Here is a 20,595-nt window from a genome sequence, read left to right on the forward strand (position 1 = left end):
TCTCTCTCTCCCTCTCCCTTCCTCTCTCTCTGAAATCAATAAAGGAAAAAATAATTTTAAAAAGAAAACTAGCTTTCATTCTCTTTCACCTCTGTATCCATAAGCACATGTTCTACCCCTTGCTTGTCTAGTCTATGTGGAATCTAAGCTTGGACTTAGATGGAGCCTTTCCAATACAGAGCTTGAACCCTGTGCTTCCACTATTATTATGCCTGGCATGTTCTATCTTAATTACTTGTTTACTTGTCTAGCCTCACTATATTGTAATCATTTTGAGAGAGAAAGAATCATCTTTCTTTCAGCATTTCAGTTGCAGGTATTTAGTTAAACCCTGGATGGTTTGGCTCAGTAGTTAGAGTATCGGCCCGCGGACCAAAGGGTCATGGGTTTGATTCCCAGTCAAGGGCACGTACCTGGGTTGCGGGTTGGATCCCCCACCACATCCAGAGTTGTGCGGGAGGCAATCAATCAAAGTGTCTCTCTCACATTGATGCTACTCTCTCTCTGTCTCCCCCTCCCTTCCACTCTATCTAAATATCAATGGGAAAAATATTTTTGGGTGAGGATTAACATCAACAACAACAAAAAGCAACGGTACTTAGTTAATATTTCTTGAATGAAAGTTGAGTTAGCAAGAAGTTTGAGTCAAGTTTATAGCTCCACTTAATTCTTATAACACAATATAGATTTATTTGGCAGCATTTAGTCATTTAACTCTACATGAGATTTATAAAATAAGCCAATTACAGCTCACTAAAACAATACATTTTTAAACAACAAGAGGTTTCTTGAAGGGGCAGAGTGTTGTCTATGAAATTATAGTTTTATCTTGTTTCACTGTTAAAGGTTCTTATTATTATATTAAGGTCAGTTGTGTTATACAACCTAATTTTAATTAAGACTTGAAAATGCCAACACTTCTCTGTAATATAAAAGGGAGTTCAGAGATTAGGAGTTTTTATATGCTTAATAATATTAAATGACAGTGATTATAAAAAGAACCTTAGGTTTATTGATCAGATGTGTAAATATCAGTCACTCAACTTTATTTCTAATAAAAAACTTGTAAGTTCAAAACTGTTTTGAAGACTCTTCTAACACTTGACCTTTAAAATATTGATTTGAATCAATATCTACGCATAAGTACAAAGTGCCCTATTAGGTAAAGATTTTAAACTTGTGCTCTATTTTATTTTATTCTCAACCAATAGACTTCATATAAAGAAGTCCAAAATGAAGAATTAAAGAAAAGATGTTTTCATTTTTAAAAAAGTATAACTAAGCATAAACTGTATATATAAATGTAGTCAGAAAACAGGAGGTGAGAGCAGAGGACACTTGAAAACTTTTTTTCTCTACATATGCTGAGATTTAATCATGAGGAAAATATTTAAACATAACTATATAGACGATATAGTCAGACTAAAACAACATGTTCCACAAGATGATTTCAGTATATATTGATAAAGAAATATTGCATTCTGGAGAACACATCAAAAAGCAAAGATGTGGCAGTCAAGAGTAACATGAAGTTTCTAGGCACTTTTCAATAGGATTTCAGCAATGTATTAATTTAAATGTATCTACTCATGAGAAATCATTGCTTTTAAGTTTCTAATAGGCTGCCTAATGATAATTTGCATATTTATAAATTTTTGTTTTGTTTTAACACAAAAGAACTTTATAAAAAATAATGAACTTATATAGAATATATTCCCCATTTTGTATTTTTCTTGGCTTCATATATCTGCTCTCCATTCATCCTTTGATATGTTTTCAGAGAAAATTTTGTTTGAAAAGAGACTAAACAGCCCTGGCCGTTTGGCTCAGTGGTAGAGTGTGGGCCTGCGGACCAGTGAGTCTCGGGTTCGATTCTGGTAAAGGGCATGTACCTTGGTTACGAATTGTCCCCAACCCTGGTTGGGTCTTGTGGGAGGCAACCAGTCGATGTGTCTCTCTCACATCGATGTTTCTCTTTCTCCCTCTCACTCTATCTGAAGATGAATAGAAAAGTGTCCTCAGGCGAGGATTAAAAAAATAATAATAAGTAAAAAGAGACTAAACATATTTGCATAAAAATTTTGAACGTCTGTATATTTTCTACATAGTAAAGCCCAAAATTCTATCATATTAAAGATCTTCGAAGACCTGACTTCCACCTACCACTTGCCCACCATATTCCTGCTTTAACACTCTTTGTGTGAAACACATATTCTCCTTTTCCTTAGCCCACTCTTTTTCTACTTTTTTTTGTTTTTATCATCAACTTGCTTATTATATCCTTTAGCCTCAAATTTCCTCATCATAATCAAGGAACGTTTATTCATCTTTTAGACTCTAACTCAAAATTGACCACCTCTGTGATCTTTCCTTGACCCTTTTTAGCAAATACTTCTTTTTTGTCCCATTTGTTGTAATTTTTTAGCTCTGTTTTGTGCTGACCTTCTGCCTTGGGCTTTAAGCAAAGTGAGGGCAGACTCCATGTTTTCCTTATCTTTTCCTCAAACAGGGATTTCCCTAGTTCTTTAAATATTGTACATATCATGCATATTTAATAAAACCTCATTAGATTATATTGACAGCTTTGGTACACTCAGTGTTTTGGAATATATTGTTATGCTTAGTGGCGTGCATTCACTACAATAATGCATGGTTCTGCTTTTCTCTTTGAACTCTGAATGTCTTCTTTCTTTTCTTTTTTTTTTTTTTTTTGGTACATGCTCCTAGCGGGAACCAAACCCGGGACTCTCTGGTCCTCAGGCCGACGCTCCAACCACTGAGCCAAACCGGCCGGGGCTGAATGTCTTCTTAATTCCCTCTAATTCAGCCTGTCTTTCTCTCATACCATGGTGGGTATCTGAGCACTTATTTTCTCGAAAGACTTCTTGAGAGATATGGCAAAAGGCTCTAGAACTAGAAGAGGATGCTTTCAGTTTTCCTATTGTATACAAATTTATTGAAGATTTGATAGTAAAAGTATGTGCAATGGGCACTTATTGAATACCCAAAATACCTCACAGTACTAAAATTTACCCAGGGAAAGCAAATGAACAAGATCTGTCTCCTATGAACATCATGGTCTATTCAAAAGTCAGACTTTTCTTGGGGGAGAGATGTACAATAGTCATTTCAGTTGATAAGTATATGAGACAATTTTGATAATGATACATGATACAGAGAAAACAAACCAGATAATAGATTTAATAGTGGGGCGATTCTTCCTCGATACACTGATAATGAAAGACCTCATTGAGCAGTTGATAACTTGAGTTAAAACCCGGATGAGCTCATGATTGAAAAGCTTGTCTTTAGGAAATCCAACAGTGGTAAAGTTATGTATCTTTTCACGAGGCATTCTTTCGATTTGGACCTTTATTTTGTTGGTTTCCAGGTGAAGGATAAATGGTAGGTAAGTTCCCAGGTGATTCTGCTTACCTAGTTTGAGATTTACAGCTCCTCTGGGTAAAAAGTGATATTGACACGTTTCTCACCATTGACCCTTTTGTGTATTCTTGCTAAGGCATCCTAGCTATTTCTCAAGCACATGCTCTTGGAATAATGACAAAAGTTGTTACTGGCTATATATATATATATATATATATATATATATATATATGTATATATATGTATATATATACGTATACATATATATATATATAGAGAGAGAGAGAGAGAGAGAGAGAACTTATTTTCCTCTATCTCTAAAAGCAATTAATAAATAAAAATTTGAAAAGATAATGAAGTGAGTTAGCATTTAGTTTTTGGCAAGGTCATTGTTAATTACATTTACTTCTCAGAATTTTAGACTATTTCAATCTGTACATGTCAAAATCATTAGGTGACTTTTTCCTTCCCATATCAACACATTGAGAATATACATTTCTTTAAGATACATTCAGGACCAATCTTATTTTCTTCCAAATTTAGAATATAAATTTAGATCAGAAAAATATTTACAGCAGAAGAGAGAAAGCAGTGAGAGCTGTTGGGCATTAACATGATGTCCCAATACCTCACTTAAATCAAATTTTTTACGCATTTCCCATTTAACTTGGTTCTATGTATAGCTATCTCATTTCTTTATAACCAAATAAAATGAAAATAAACCTGTTTTTAAAGAGATCATGTTAACCTTATGAAAACAATGTAAATAACTTGTTTGACAAAAACATTTTATGATGAGAGGTAATCATTTGTGGCTAAATGTGTATAAACACGTAAATCTATAAGAAAAAAATAGATATCCTTTTATCATTGAGGATATTTAATTTGTCTTCATTAAATTGGTAACAAGGACATGTCAGCAAGCTTTGGAAAGCTTAAACAATTTGTATTAATTATAACATTATTATTAATATTGACTGAATTGTGGGGTTTCACTAGTAGTAAGCAGGTTAGTTTTTTCTGCCTTTTGACATGCATAATAAACTATTAAATACATATGTTGTTGCCCAATTGGTGTGGCTCAGTGATTGAGCATCGACCCATTCACCAAAGAAGTTGCCAGTTCGATTCCGGGTCAGGGCACATGCCCAGGTTGTGGACCGAATCCCCAGTTGGGGGCATGCAGGAGGCGGCCAGTTGATGTTCTCTTTCAATGATGTTTCTATCTCTCTCTCCCTCTCCCTTATTCTCACTCTAAAATCAATAAAGAAAAAAATTAAAAATAAATACATATGTTGTCATATTCTCCTATTCCTCAAAGATTCGTGTAGTGTATAGTCTTTAGTAGTTAAGTTGTGTAAAGGTCTATTTATGAGGATCGCATTGCAGAAGAATTACTTTTGCCAAAGCTCACGTCAATTTCAAGACATTATTATATTATTTTTGCCAATTTATAGATGAAGTACAGAGAAGTTAAATAACGTACCCAGCACCACACAGCTTGTAAGTGGTAGTGTCCGAATATAAACTCAGCAGATACGGTTCCAAAGCCCATATTCTGATTGGGGCATTACAGGATGTTGTCTCTCAAGCCTTGTATTGACATTTCCTTATAATTATATGCAAGCAACCATAAGTGCTTTACAGGAGAATAAATGTTAGATTTGTGTTATTACCCACTCAGGTTTTGGGCCATATTTTAAGTCTGTTGTTTCTATGATATACTTGGAAACATTGAGGACTGTAATGGAAAGCTTCTACAATTGTTGAACATGTACTCAAAATTTATAACTATGAAGAAGCATTGCCCCTTATACATTTTCAGTCGCAAAATTAAGATAAATTAATAATTTATTATTTATTTGATTCATTTGCTATGAATTCAAAGACAGGGGAATTTAACTAAAGCAGTCTCTTATAAAAAGGTTCCTATTCAGAACATTTTCAGAGTTGATCATTGTCATTTCTTTGTCTTATTTTTTCTCCTTTTTCATTTTTAAATTAAAAAATTTAGAAGTAGTAAAGGCCAGAACAGGAGTATTGTGTTATCCTCACAAACACTTTTCCCTGGGATAACATTAAAATGAATCAATGTGAGATGATTGACAAATTTTCACATGGCTGCTCCATGAAGGACGAACGTAATTCCTGCTGCATGTGGGATTTCAGAGCATTTGTAATGAAGTCAGAGGATCATCGAATCCCAGAAAGAATACTTCCTTACACTCAAGAGATTGGTGTTCTCTATTTGGCATTAGAAAATACCTAACCTTTTTGTTTGTTTTCTGTCTGGCACGACATTTTTGGCATATCCTGTTGGCATTAGAGAACTTCCTGGAAAGCAGATCAGTTTGGTGTGATCCAGAGATGCTTTTGTCTGGCTTCTGGGTCAAATGTAAAACTCAGAACAAATGACAGAGCTAAGCTCTCTAGGAGAAAATGCCTATTCGTTAGACTCGTGAGAGATTTTTTCTTTTTTTAACGATGCAAAGTACTCAAGTTCCAAGGAGGGCTATTTTACATAAAAGTCCAGTGAAATTGATTTTTAGCCAGAACTTGGAATAGCTGGGAAAAATATCAAGAAAAGCAACTTTTATCAAAAGGCAAATTAGTTTTTGAAGCTGGTGTTAATTGGCAGCCAAGGTGTTTCATTATGAAGCTGAATTTTTAACAGTTGTTCCTTGGTTACTATGAAAACACCAGCCAGAAGAACACACTGCAGTGTAGTGTCTCTTTCTCCAGTCTCTCCCGATCCCTCCACTACTTTGTTAGTCATGGGAGTCCTGTTTTAGAACCCCTACGTGCTGCCTACAAAGTGCTTGTGTTGGCTGTTTATTCAACTTTATTTCTGGATAAGATGGGTATTTCATAATCAAAGGGTTCAGGGAGGATCACTTTCAAAGTTCAGATGTTGTATTTTTCTATTTTGCAATTCTCTGTATTTGAATGAAACCTTAAGAAGACCTTACTGGGAGAACTGTTTTTATTTTGTAATGTAGAGCAGAAAGCTAACCACAGGAAATATACAACTTATGACTACAGAGATGATTCTTTTGGATAAAGCAATGTGAAATGTGGTGCTTTATCTCTGTGTGTGAGTGTACCTACTGCTGGTTTTTTTAAGGAAAAGCACCTGAGGGCCATACGTAGCAAGTTCCATCTGTTTATTCCCCTCCCCAACAGTAAACAGTGTGAAGGTTTCTGCCCACACATAACACATCCAAAGCCCCTGGGAGTATGTAAGCTTTGATACTGTCTCCATTCTGACATTTTACTAGCTGGCTAAGAAAAAAATTGGTTTGCTCAGTGAGGCCTCAACCTATAAGCAACAAATCCCTGTACTGTCCTATCTGTAGGCATCCTTTGCATTTCTGTTGTGTTGACCATCTAGTTTTATGGTGATGTATAGAAAAAAAAAATATTTTCTGGGGGTGATATGATAAAAGTGTTGGTTTAAATTACTTGCCAACAGTTCACCAGCCAAATGATTTAGACCTGTGATTCTAGTCTTATTGAAGCCTTGCTGTTGATTCTAAGAAACAAGCATGGCTAGATTTGTGGTCCTTTCTAAACAAAAGCACGTTTTCCCCTGGCCTCGCAAAGTCTCAGCTCGGGTTTTACAGAACAGAATAATGAATGCTTCTGCTGCGGCATGTCACAGGGGAGGCGGGGACAACACTGAACTCGGGCACACCTCTGATCTTTGCTTGCTGGGGAACATGTACACCTGGACTTCTGACAGCTCTGCGGGTTCACTGGAGACCTCTGTCGTTGTGTCCCTCCTCTCCTAGGCAATGGTCGAGACCGTTAACAACCTCCTTCAGCCACAAGCCTTGAATGCGTGGAGAGACCTGACGACAAGCGATCAGCTCCGTGCAGCCACCATGTTGCTTGACACCGTGGAGGAGAGTGCTTTTGTGCTGGCTGATAACCTTCTGAAGACCGACATTGTCAGGGAGAACACAGACAATATTCGTGAGTGGCCTTTGTTATACAGAGGGGCCAGAGACCCTGTGCAGCAGAATAGGGAAAAGGAAAAAGTATCTATGGTGGCCGAGATATGATGAATGATACTCTCTTGTTCTTTCTATACTTAAGAGGATAGCATCTGTCATTGGCTTACAAGGGTCCTCATAATCATGTATGTTATCCCCCTTAGGACATTCTAATATCGGATGTATTAGCCTGGGATCACTGACATGTGGTCCATTAATTTTTCTGTTTGTTTGTTTTTAATGTGTATTTGACTTTACGTACTATTTACAATGTTATCCTCCTACGGTAGGGCTTATGGGTCACTTTAGTTATAATAGGAGTGTCTCTGAATTATGTACCATAAAGACATCAGTCATTTAAGTTAGGGGTTAAAACAATTTTTGATAATTGTGTTACTGGCTCATAAAGAGTGTAAATCTATTTTTATTGTATATAAGGATGTAGCTGACAGTTTTATTTCACAAGATTTGATAAAACTGTTTCAAACTTATTAGATTTAAAGATAGATCAATATTGGGATAATAACATAGCACTAGATTATAAAAGTATTTTATATCTAATTCATAAAATAAAAATAATATTTTGAAAATAAATGTCAAAGTATGAGGATTTGAGCATGGATTTTAAATTTTTGACCTCATAACTGATAACGTTGGAATTCTTATTTACCTGATTTTCATAGTTTTATTTGCTTTATTTTGAAAAAAAACCTTATTATTCTAAAGATACTTTCAAATAAAAGATTAAACTACTATAAAACATGACAAATAGAATATCAATTTCAGTATTTTGATTTCAAAACCATTTCAATGATTTAGGAAATTACACAGCTTTGCAATATTTCTCGGTAAGTGCTGATATCTCTTTGCCATCAACAGAGTTGGAAGTTGCAAGGCTGAGCACAGAAGGAAACTTGGAAGACTTAAAATTTCCCGAAACCATGGGTCATGGAAGCACTATCCAACTTTCTGCAAATACTTTAAAGCAAAATGGCCGAAATGGTAGGTTAAAGTCTATTTGTTAAGCTTGATAGAATTTAACTTGTCATCGGTACATTGCTTCTTGGCTTGGAATTTTAATGTCTGTTCAAAACCTGATGTCCAAGTCATCTGCTCTCTGACTCCTCTGTTCTCTTCTGTTCTTCATGCTCTTTCTGTCTCCTGTACCAACACTATAGCAGTGATATTTGTTCTGCAAATTTGGAAATTTCTCAGATTTGGAAATTGTTTTGTTACTTTTCAGTTCAGTAAAATGTCAGAAATTTGAATATGAGGGAAATTAATAAAGAGTAAAATCCAGATAATCTTTTTTTTTTTTTTTTTTGCTCTGAAAGGAATAACCCTTACTGACTTGTCAGATTTGGTTTCTAAAATTTTTAATGAAAATTGTACTTGTAATTTTAAAATTGTATTTTTGTTCCTTATTCACTTCTTTTTGGGGGCATTTCTATGTTTTTCTTTCACAAAGCATACAGAAAATTTAATGTAAGGAGATGCTTTGGAGGAATGGAACTGGTAGATATAGGTCAGTTTAATACTGGGTTAAATTTACTGAATGTAATTAAAATTAAATAAGTAATCTCATGGAGAAAGTATATCTCAAGCCTCACTAATATTAATTTAAAGATTATTTTTGACCAAGGAAGTGAGAACTTTAACTTGTTGGTGATAGTAAGACGACCCCAAATCATAGCAACCAACTCAAAGCTAATGTTTCATATTACAGGATAAATAATTTTTTTTTTTAGTAGCCTATTAAATAATATCAAGAAAAACAAATTATAGTTGTTGTCACCAGAACAAAATTCTTTGTAAGTGTTGAAAATCGTATGAAACTGAAGTTCTAAATCTTTATTATGCTGTTAATTTGACAATGTGAATTTTGAGGCAGCAATAAGATTTTGTACAGAACAAAATCAGATTCCTGTATTAGCTTCCTAACTGGTTTCCCTCCTTTCGCGATTGCCCCCTAACAGCATATCCTGTTGATAGAAGTTCTTCCTGAAACATAAATCCTGCTTGTTTGTCTACATATTTAGAATGAAATCAAATTACTTCACTAGCCCTACCACATGTTACCTGGTCCACTTCCTCCCTGCCTCACGTGCCCCACTTCACACCGATCTTCCGCATGTACTGTGATCCAGACAGGCTAGTCTCAATTCTCTGTTTTTATTGAGACATGATTGACATATAACAGTGTACTAGTTTCAGGTGTACAATATAATAATCTAATATTTGTACATTTTGAAAAATGAACAACACAAAAAAGTCTTGTTAATATCTGTCAACACACAGTTATAATTTCTTTTTAAAAGTTTTAAGATTTACTCTCTTAGTAACTTCCAAATATGCAATACAGTATTATTAACCACAGTCACCATACTGTACCTTTTGCTCCCCTTCACCCATTTTTTTTGTTCTATTCTCTTCCCCACCCTCTACTTCTGGGAACCATCAGTCAGTTCTATGAGTTTTTTTTTTCCCCAAAGATTTTGCGTATAAGTCAGCTCATACATTATTTGCTTTTCTCTGACTGCTTTATTTCACTTAGCGTAATGCCCTTAAGATTCAGCCATGTTATCACAAATAACAAGATTTCCTTTGCTTTGGTTGAATAATATTGCATTGTGTATATACAATATATACCACATTTTCTTTATTCATTTGTGTGTCCATGAATGCTTAGGTTATTTCCAGATCTTGGCTCTTGTATAATATGCTTCAGGGAACATGGAGGCCAGGTGCAAAAATCTTTTTGGCTTAATGTTTTTCTTTCCTTCAGATAAATACCCAGAAGTGAAGTTGTTGGATCATATACTAGTTATGTTTTTAACTTTTTCAGGGACCCCCTATTGCTTTCCATAATGGCTGCACAAATTTACATGCCCACTAGCATTGCACAAGGGTTCCCTAGTCTTGTTTTGATTCTGTTCTTTGACCACACCAAGAGTGTTTCTGCATCAGCTTTTTGCACTTTTTTTTTCTTCCTTCCTGGCAGGCAGTTTTTACAATTCTTTATATAGAACCTTCTTATCATTGACTACTCAGTATAAATCTTACCTGTTTAGAAAGTTGGAAAGTCTTCCCTATCTCCCTAAAGATAAATCACTTTTCCCAGTAGCCACATTATACCAGTGCTTCTTCACAGCATTTATTCATTTACCATTATATAAAAATATTACTATTATTATTATTGTCTGACTCTCTGTAGGAAGTGAGCTCCATGGGATCAGAGACTTTTTCTAATTTTGTTCACTGATATAACCCTAGTGTCTGGGACATGGATACACTCATTAAAGGTTTATCAAATAAGTATGTGAACTTTCAGTAACAACATTAATCAATATTGCAGTAGGTCTGTTAGTCGTATTATTTTTTGTGCTCATTTATTTTATTTACCAAATCAATGTAGTGTATGTATGTGTATGTTTCGGTCACATTTAAGCATTAATTTAGGAGTGGAGAATTGTAACAATTATATGTGACTAAATGCACTGGTAAAACAAAGTCTGATGGCAACATGACACCATCCCACAAGTGGAAATTGGTATGAATTATTAGCCAATTTTAAACCAACTAAATAAAACTTGTGACCATCAACAAGAAAAATACATAAATGTTCTTAAGTTTAGTTTTCTAAAAATCAGCTTTTTTTTTTTTTTTGGTATTAAATCTAGAAGGAAAGAACTAACATTAAATTCTATGTTGTAAGAGCCCAGGAAGTATTGTTTGCTGTGTGCTGTTAACAGATGTGCATTGGGAGTTTAAGAATGTCCTTTTCCTTTATGTAGCTCTTGTTATAATAGATGCCTCAGGGAATTACTACAAGGGTAATCGACACCTCACAGAATCCCTGAGAGGGCTGGAGAATCAGGCTCAAAACCATACGAAAGCCTGGAGGCTGGGAGCACCTGTACCATGGACAGAACCATTGCTATGCCTTGTCACTGCTGCCAGTCAGGCTGCTGCTCCGCCTCCTGCTTCCTCCTGCCACCAAATCCCCATCCAGAGTCTGAGGCTAGTGCCTCTGATCTATGCATCTAGCTGAGGGGTCCAGAGCAACCTCTTTGCGAGGCAGGCTGGGAAAGCGAGTGTATGTCAGTTTTGTGTCTCTAATCCCTAAGAGTAAGGGATTTCCCAAATATAGAAGAACAGTTTAGATGTTGAGCGGTGCTCTCCCTCCTCAAAAAATATATTAAATTTAGTTGTCTTTAGTCCCACTTTAAGGTTCAAGGGACAAAGACTGTGACTTCCTTATCTTAATACCCTTAGTAGTCAGGGCAGCACCGTCTCTTGTTGGACTGATATGAGTTCATAATGGAAGGTTTGACTTCTTTCAAGAATGGAAATATGAAAAACAGAAACCAGGTTAAAAGATGATTACTGGCCTGGACAGTGTGGCTCAGTGATTGAGCGTTGACCCATGCACCAAGAGGTCGCCGGTTTGATTCCTGGTCAGGACACATGCCCAGGTTGTAGGCCTGATCCCCAGTGGGGGGCGTGCAGGAGGTGGCCAGTCACTGTTCTCTCCCATCGATGTTTCCATCTCTCTCTCTCTCTCTCTCTCTCTCTCTCTCTCTCCCTTCTTCTGTCTCAAAAATCAATAAAGAAATTTTTTTTTTTAGAAAATGATGATTACTTTTACAGAGGATTATCTGTAAGAGGTTGTCAAAAGAAAAAATAAGGTGGAAGGATGCATGAAGATAGAACCTTTAAAGATCATAATTAAGTTTTAAAACAGCTAAAATTTTTGAATCTTTGTACTTATTTTTTATTGCAACTGAGATATAATTTACATGTAATATAATTCACATAACCTTCAGTGTTTAGCTTGATGAATTTGACATTCATACTTATCCTCTGGAATATCTCATAAGACACGAATCTCTTCTGTTACCCAGAAAATTCCCTGGTGCCTCTTTCCATTCTGCTCACCCCCTGCCTTGCCTGATGAAACTACTTTCTTTTCATCACTATTTGTATAGACAACTTTTGTCTGTTTTTAGATTTTATATAACTGAAATCATACTGTGTAGACTCTTTTCTGTCTGTATTCTCTAACTCAGTATTTTTGGAATTCAATCATAATGCTCCATTTATCAGTGTTTGTTCTTTACCGATGCATAGTATATTCCATTATATTAATATTCCATAATTTATACTCCTATTGACAAGTGTTTGAGTTGTTTCCAGTTTGGTGCTACTGTGAATAAGGATGCTACAGACATTTTATTTTTTCCTTTGTGAATTTATGTTTTCACCTCTCTAGGAAGGGTAGATATATGTTTAACTTTATAAGAAACTGCCAAACATTTTGTCTAAATAGTTGATCCATTTTATACTTCTTCCAGCAGTATGCAGCCTGAAGACTTCCAATCGTTCCACATTCTTATCAACATTAGTGTAGACAGTCTTTTATTTTAGAGATTCTAGTGGGTATGAAATAGTATCTTGATATGATTTTAATTATTTCCCTCATTAATAATGATGTTGATAATTATTCACATCTCTTAGTGTATTATATATTTATTTCTAACATTTCTATGCATATATTTTTCCATTTCAGTGTGGTATTTATTCTTTTGCTATTGATTAGCAGATATGCTTTATGTATTCATGTCATATATACATATATGTTTTTTTCTAGTGGGTGGCTTGCCTATTCATTTTCTTAATGTTGTATTTTGATAGGCATAAATTTTCAATTTTGATTAAAATCAGTTTGCCATTTTTTTCTTTTATGATTAGTGTTTTTGGGGTCTTAACCAAGTCATCCTTACCTTCCCCAAGATCACAAAGATATTCTATATTTTGTTCTAGAAGGTTTATGGTTCTACTTTGCATATTTATGTCCCTGATTCATCTTGAATTAAGTTCTGAGTATGGAGTGAGGTAGGGATTGAGGTTCATTTCTTTGAATTCTTGTATGTACTTGTTTCAGCATCTTTTGATTTTTCCTTTCTTAATGAATGACTTGGCACTTTGGTTAAAGTGAATGCTTAACTTTTGTTGTGAGTATACATTATACAGATTTTATTACAATCTAATTAGAACTATCTAATTTAAGTGGAACATGTAAAGTAATCAGAGTTTCTCCCCAATTCATAATTCACATTTGTATTTATTTTAGGAGAGATCAGAGTGGCCTTTGTATTATATAACAACTTGGGTCCTTATTTGTCCACGGAGAATGCCAGCATGAAGTTGGGAACAGAAGCTCTGTCCACCAATCACTCTGTGATCGTCAATTCCCCTGTTATTACAGCAGCAATAAACAAAGAATTCAGTAATAAGGTTTACTTGGCTGATCCTGTGGTATTCACTGTTAAACATATTAAGGTAAAAAAATGGCATCTTAAGTGTAGTTGTCCAAAGTATCTGTATTTGTTATAGCATGAATACAAAATGTATTAATTTTGTTTTAATTTTTTAAAATTTGATATATAGCAATTCAGAATCTATTATATGATAGTGGTAATTTTTTTTAATGAGGAAAGAAAATATTTCTCGAATATGTATGTACATTGCTTATGATAAAAAACATTCCTAAATAGATTTTGTAAATGCTTCTCCATAATTAAAAAGAGCTAGCAATATGTTCAGTAAAACTGGCCATGGCTTCACATGGGATATTGCAAGTAATTACGTCTTTGCATGTAGATATATTTTTGTTATGCTAAGATTGTATTGTAAATAGAACAAAGATTTCTAAAGACCATCCTTTTGCAAGTTCATTAGAACAGTTTTTTTCTACTCTGCAATATACTTTATTTTGAAATTCATTGATATAATTCTGAGACATTGGTCTCAGTAAACTTACTCCTAATCAGGGGGAATAGATCGCAACAAAATTGCTTAGACTTCATTAGTCCCACTTCATAGGAAAGCACTGGTAGGGATCTCCACAGGAATTGTAACAGAGTATGAGGTTGTGTTGATGTAAAGAAAATGTCTACTTAATTTACATGATCATAATGTAGTTCTTGGTGTTATTGATTTCCCACCCCCCTGTAGCAATCTGAGGAAAATTTCAACCCCAACTGTTCATTTTGGAGCTATTCCAAGCGCACAATGACGGGTTATTGGTCAACTCAAGGTTGTCGGCTCCTGACAACAAATAAGACACATACTACGTGCTCTTGTAACCACCTGACCAATTTTGCAGTACTGATGGCTCATGTGGAAGTTAAGGTAAGATATATACCATAGAGTGAAATGCTTACAACCAGGACAGTAACTATAAGAAGTCCCGACTGGACAGGCCCCTCTCACTGCTCCCCTCCGAGTTTTTCCAGTTCCACGTAATTCTGCTCAGGGACTCTCTGGTGGTAAACTCATATCCTTCTACCTAGATGATTCAAAGAACTCTTTTTTTTTCCTATTATCAACGTAGTTCATAAAATCAAAGTTTGCTTATGAAATTTCCCTTAGTCTCCCTTTCTTTTACATTGTACGGATACGTGTCAGATCTCATGAACAGGGCAAGATAGGGCCCCAGGATCAAAAGCCAGTGTGATGAGATTAGTAAGTGGGATCTGGTATGTTGAAGACTAAGGAGCTGTGCCTCGGTTTAAATTCTGTCAAAATGATTCTTGGGAAAGCAGCTATTAAGCACAGGGCACAATGCATAGTAATGCAAAGAGCTTAGCAATTCTAACATAACGTAATGTGTTTTGTCCATTCAAGAAGACACTATCCTAAAGAAAAATCCATATGGTCAGTAGTTTCCAAAGTCGGAAACATCACTAATGTGGCTTCATCGATCTTTTCCCAGCACGGCTCTGGCTTTCGTGGTTGGTGTGAAGAGGCTTTAGATTTCAGATGTACTTAGGACAAAAATACAAAGTGCTGATTAACGTGGTTATAGAGATTGATAGATGAGTTGCTAACGAGAAATTATATACTTGTGAGTTCTCTTCTCATCTCCCTGGTGTCAATAAATATAGAGAATGTATTACTGTCTAACACGTTTTAAAAAGGGAAAACTCTAGCAAAGGTTTATCTACCTGTTGTCATTGATCCAAATAGTTTCATCCAAAATTTTCTTTGACACTGTTGAATTTAAAGTTGGTATAAGTATCCCAGAGGGAGAGCAAATGCAAGCCTAGTGATACCTGAAGAGTAAATTGCCTTAGCTGTGTCAGCGCAGTTCAAATTTTGGTCTTTAAAGGACTGCAAACACATTCTGTCAGAGCATCACAAATTGATCTAGCTTAGCAATTTGGCTGCACTAACAAATGTTAGATTTAAACTTGGAATGTGTTAGTATGAACCTAGGATTCCATTTTCTAGCTTAGGGAATAAATTCAAACTCAGAATAAATGGATCACATTTGAAGCAACAACAAAATATCATTTTGCTCAGTTCATTCATGACATCTACCCAATCTATTATACAAGAATTCTGACTGTGACCATTATTGTGTGTCAACAAGAGATATAATAGATGAAAATCAATATTTTCCTTTAGCAGTCAGTCACACAGTATGTATGTCCTGGATTTCTTGTATTACATACTCTTGTGATTACCTAAGTCTGTCCCATTTTGATTTCACAACATGATTTTGACACTTGAAAAACTGAAAGCAAGCAGATTGATTATACCTAGAAGTCCAATAATTACACACTAACCAAACCTTCATTAGACTAATCTCTAAAACACCGCTAATTTATTCATGCATAGTGAGAAATAGAGTAGCCAAATGGAGCTGTTATTTATGTTTGCAGTTGTCACATTTTAATTCTGCAGGTAGATCTGTAACTGAAACAAAATTCTATTGGAGAATGTGGTTGACAGTCTTGGAAAAAGAGCAAGAGGTAGCTAAGTAATCTTGAGTTGTTTCCCTGATGCATGGGTCTTCACTCTATGTACTGAATTGCCCTTATCTATCATCTGTGTGATCTCTTCTGTTTGTTCATTCAGCACTTCCTTCATTCCTTTATTAAGATTTATTGAATACCCAAGTAAACATATTAACAAGTTCCCTGCTACATAGTAGGTCCTCAATAAACATTACTTCCCCCTCCCGTCTGCTAGAGATATTTCTAGTTTTACATTGTAGGGAAGCTTCTGGCCCTAAGGGAACTCATGAAGAGTGGTGAAGCTGCAGTCATAACCTTGTTAAGTATTATAATTGAGGTCAACAGGAGGACGATCTATCTAAGGCAAGACTGCTCAGAGAGAGCTTTTCCAAAAAGTACCCTGTTCCAAAGGATGAATTGGGTGTATTTAGTAAGGTAACTTATGGACAATTTGCATTTACCACATTCTGGCAACATTTTCTTAACTTTACCTTAGGTACACCATTCTCTCTTGTTTCTTTCCTTCTTTAGCAAATGGTCCTTCTTAGCTTCCTTTGCTGGTTCCTCTTCATCTCCATGACATCTCATAGTTGTTCTGGCCCTGAGTGTAATTCTAGGTGTAGTCTAGGCACTGTGCGTTCTTTCTCCCTAAGTCAGTGGTTCTCAACCTTCCTAATACCGTAACAGTTTAATACAGTTCCTCATGTTGTGGTGACCCCCAACCATAACATTATTTTTGTTGCTATTTCACAACTGTAATTTTGCTACTGTTATGTCTTAGGCGACCACTGTGAAAGGATCATTCAACCCCCAAAAGGGTCACAACCCACGGGTTGAGAACCACTGACCTAGGTGATCTCATGTGGTCATACGGTTCTAAACATCATCTCTTGATTCCCAGACTTCTGTCTCCATTTCTTAACTACAGACTCACAGATTCAACTGCTGACTTGATACATCTACCCAGAGTTCTAGTAAGTTTTACAGTTCTAGAGTTACATTTTTGGTATTCTCCCATCTGAGTCATTTCTTTCTTCCAGGTACCTTAGCCCCAAACCAAATCTCTGATTTTCTTTTTCTATTCATGCTCACACCCAGTCCTTACACCCAGTCTTATGAGCATATCCTGCCAGATCCAGCATCTGACAACTTCTCAGCATCTTCATCACTACCACCTAGATTCAAGTCACTATAATCTCTCTAATTTTTAGTTACAGCCCCTTAATTGATCTCCTTTCTTTCCTCCTAAGTATTCTCAGTATAATGGCCAGAAGGATGCTCTTTTTTCTCCCCTTTATTGCTTTTAGAGAGTGAAGAAGGGAGAGGGAGAAAGAGGGAGAACATCAATTGGCCTCCTCCTTCATGCCTCCCCACTGGGGATCAGGCCCACAACCTGGGCATGTGCCCTGACCAGGAATCAAACCCATGACTTCTTGGTGCATGGGTCTGTACTCCACCCCTGAGCCACACCAGAAGGACTAGAAGGATACTCTTAAAATGTGAGTCAGACTGTGTCTCTCCTTGGATTCATTCTCAAAAGCAATTCTATAACCCCTTTGTAATGCAAATCAGGTAGTTAATACCTTTGATCTAATCTGAGGGACTTCTTATCTCAGAGCAAAACCCAAATCCTGGCTGCATTACCATCTCTTGCCTTCCTTTCCTACTACTCTTCCCCTTACTCACTTGTCTTCTGCCACACCAGCCTCGCTGTCTTTCCACAGACTCATCAGGTGAGTTCTAGTCAGACCGGAAAGTCTCCCTCTCCTTCCCTGCAAAGAGCCACAGGGCCAGCCAGGTTTCTCATCTCCTTCAATTCTTTGCTCTAGTGTCAGGCTTTCCCTTTCCATCCTTTTTACAGTTTCAGATGACCACATCCCACAAAGGCTGTGGGAGGAAGGCAAACCAAGGCCCTGGCCTCAGTGAACTTACAGTTTATCAAGGCAGGAAAGTGGTGAGACCTCTTTTGGATGCAGTGCTGAGAGAGATTTTATAGTGAGGGCAGTTTAGGCAGATGAAAAAGGCAGGGGGTGCTTCTACCCAAGGGAGCAACACTTGGTTAATGACTTCTGAGTGCTCCCTACTTCTGTTGTCTAAGGAAACACACAATTGTCTTCTCTTTTAGACAGAAAAGTACTCATTATAGATATTTGGATAATGTGATTTTATACTAAACTGAGATAGTATTTATGGTATTTTAAAGTCTTTCCATTATTGGGAATATCTACAGGTTTATTTGTCTGTTGTTAAGCAAATTGTTAAATACACTACATTGAAACTTGTATTTCTTCTCTTACCGGTAATTTTTGTTGTGAATGCCATTGGTAGGAGGAGTATTTTAGTCTATAGGAGCATATGTTTCAAACTAGTTGACTAACTAATATTTCTACCATGGTTTTGTAGAGTGCTATAAATAAATGCTTTACAAAAGATCTGACAATTTATATCACCTATTGTTTTTTCCTCCACTCAAATTATAATTCTTTGGGAGATAATAAAATGAAAGTCTCCCTACGCTGTCCTGTCAGTTTAACTTGACATGGATCTTTATCTTTAAAAGGCTTCACTTTCTTTAGTTTGATGCTTACACTTTTCTCTCTCTCTCTTTGTTTAGCTCAGTATATCTTATTGCCCCCAACCCAACTTCATGCCTGTCCAAGTGTAGGCATTGATTTTGCTACTTAAAATCATTATATTTCTTTCTTAACTTAGTATTGTTCAAATCAGTGACAATTTGGAAAATTTTAAATTCATACCACAGATTCAGTATATCAAAAGTTGTATAGCTAGACTTTTTCTAGGCAAGAAGAAAACATGAGGTAGTTCTACATTGTAAGGTTTTGAATTTATATATGAAAGAAAGTACTTATTTTTCAAAAGAAAATATTTTTTATTCTTGAAAGTCGAAAAAGAAATGTTACTTTGAGCTTAAGAAATGATTTTATTAATGAAAATTAAATGTTTAGTGTGTGATGCTAAAGGTGTACACGTCCATTCCTAAATATTTATTGCTAATTTTATATTTTGCCATCTACAGTGTGATGGAATTGAGGTAGAGGTAGAGATTAAACATCATAACTGATATATAATGCTTTAAACTGTGTATTTATTTAGGGGAACAAAATTAGATAACTGGAAAGTTGAATACCCTCCAAATATGGAATATTCCATAAAAATAAAATGGTTTTTTAAAATGTCAGATTTTGTTATATTAATGATCTCAAATTAACTTTACATTTAAAAATTGACAGCCTTGTAGAACAAACCAAGAATTATTCTCAGATTTCCTCATTGAATAGTATAATGATATAGTTCCTTCACAGATTTATTAAAATTTGAGATTATTTATTTGATAGTGTGTCATTTTACTGTTTACCTCTTCCTTTAGACTCTAAATTCAGAGAGAAGAGAGAGAATCAGCCTTGCAGATCATCTGGTGAAAGAATCTTTTAGGAATATGGAACAAAAACAAGACCCGAACCAGGGGTGATCCTATGTTTTTGAGGAACTGCAAGGAGAACAGTGTAGTTTGAATGGAAATAGTAAGAGAGAAAGGATGTTAGCAGAAAAAGTCGGAGGGTCTAGAGCAGAAAGCTTTTTTTTTTATCCTCACCTGAGGACATTTTTCCATTTTTTGTTCAGGTAGAGTGGGAGGGAGAGAGAGGAACAGAGAGAGAGAGAAACATCGATGTGAAAGGAACACATCGAGTGGCTGCCACCGCACAACCAACCAGGGCCGGGGACAAACTGCAACCGAGGTACATGCCCTTAGCGGGAACCGAACCCGGGTCTCTCAGGACCGCAGGCCGACGTAGAGCAGAAAGCTTTATAGGTCATCAGAAGGACTTTGGGTGTGGATTTTAATTTTTTTTTCTTTATTAATTTTTAGAGAGAGGAAGGGAGAGGGAGAGAGAGAGAGAAATATCAATGAGAGAGAATATCAATTGGCTGCCTCCTGCATGTCCCCCACTGGAGATTGGGAACACAACCTGGGCATGTGCTCTGCCAGGGACCTCTTGGTGCATGGGTGGTCGCTCAACCACTGAGCCACATCGCCGGGCTGGGTGTACGTTTTACTTCAGTGCAATGGCAACTCCACAGCAGAGTTTTGAGCAAAGGAACAGTATGATCTGTCATATTCACATGTAATATGTTCAATGCTTTACATCTACCAATTTGATATTCATTTATTAAAAAGGAAATGCAACCATGCCCATCATCCAAATGATATGTATATATACTTCCTAAAAGTTTGAATTAATTTTTACACTGAGAAATATGTATTTTCCAAGAAAGTTTATCTTTATGTATTTTAGCCCCTCTGAATTTTAAGTTCTCTGAGACATTTGCATATTTATCCTGGAGTCCTACACACCTAGAACTAAGTCTGTAGCAATTTAAAACCTTCTAGA

The 20,595-nt window shown here is 35.9% G+C and overlaps 1 protein-coding gene across 1 annotated transcript in view; it reads left to right on the forward strand.

Annotated features, from left to right (window-relative positions):
* ADGRL3 (adhesion G protein-coupled receptor L3) overlaps window positions 1-20,595 on the forward strand; it is a 471,329-nt gene that overhangs the window by 352,266 nt on the left and 98,468 nt on the right. The window contains exons 11-14 of the mRNA XM_036253182.1: window positions 7,176-7,359; window positions 8,259-8,381; window positions 13,513-13,721; window positions 14,397-14,573. Of these exons, the coding sequence (XP_036109075.1) occupies window positions 7,176-7,359; window positions 8,259-8,381; window positions 13,513-13,721; window positions 14,397-14,573 (693 nt within the window). The remainder of the gene's footprint in view (window positions 1-7,175; window positions 7,360-8,258; window positions 8,382-13,512; window positions 13,722-14,396; window positions 14,574-20,595) is intronic.

The sequence above is a fragment of the Molossus molossus genome, unplaced genomic scaffold, assembly GCF_014108415.1.
Source record: "Molossus molossus isolate mMolMol1 unplaced genomic scaffold, mMolMol1.p scaffold_m16_p_1, whole genome shotgun sequence".
Classification (NCBI taxonomy): domain Eukaryota; kingdom Metazoa; phylum Chordata; class Mammalia; order Chiroptera; family Molossidae; genus Molossus; species Molossus molossus.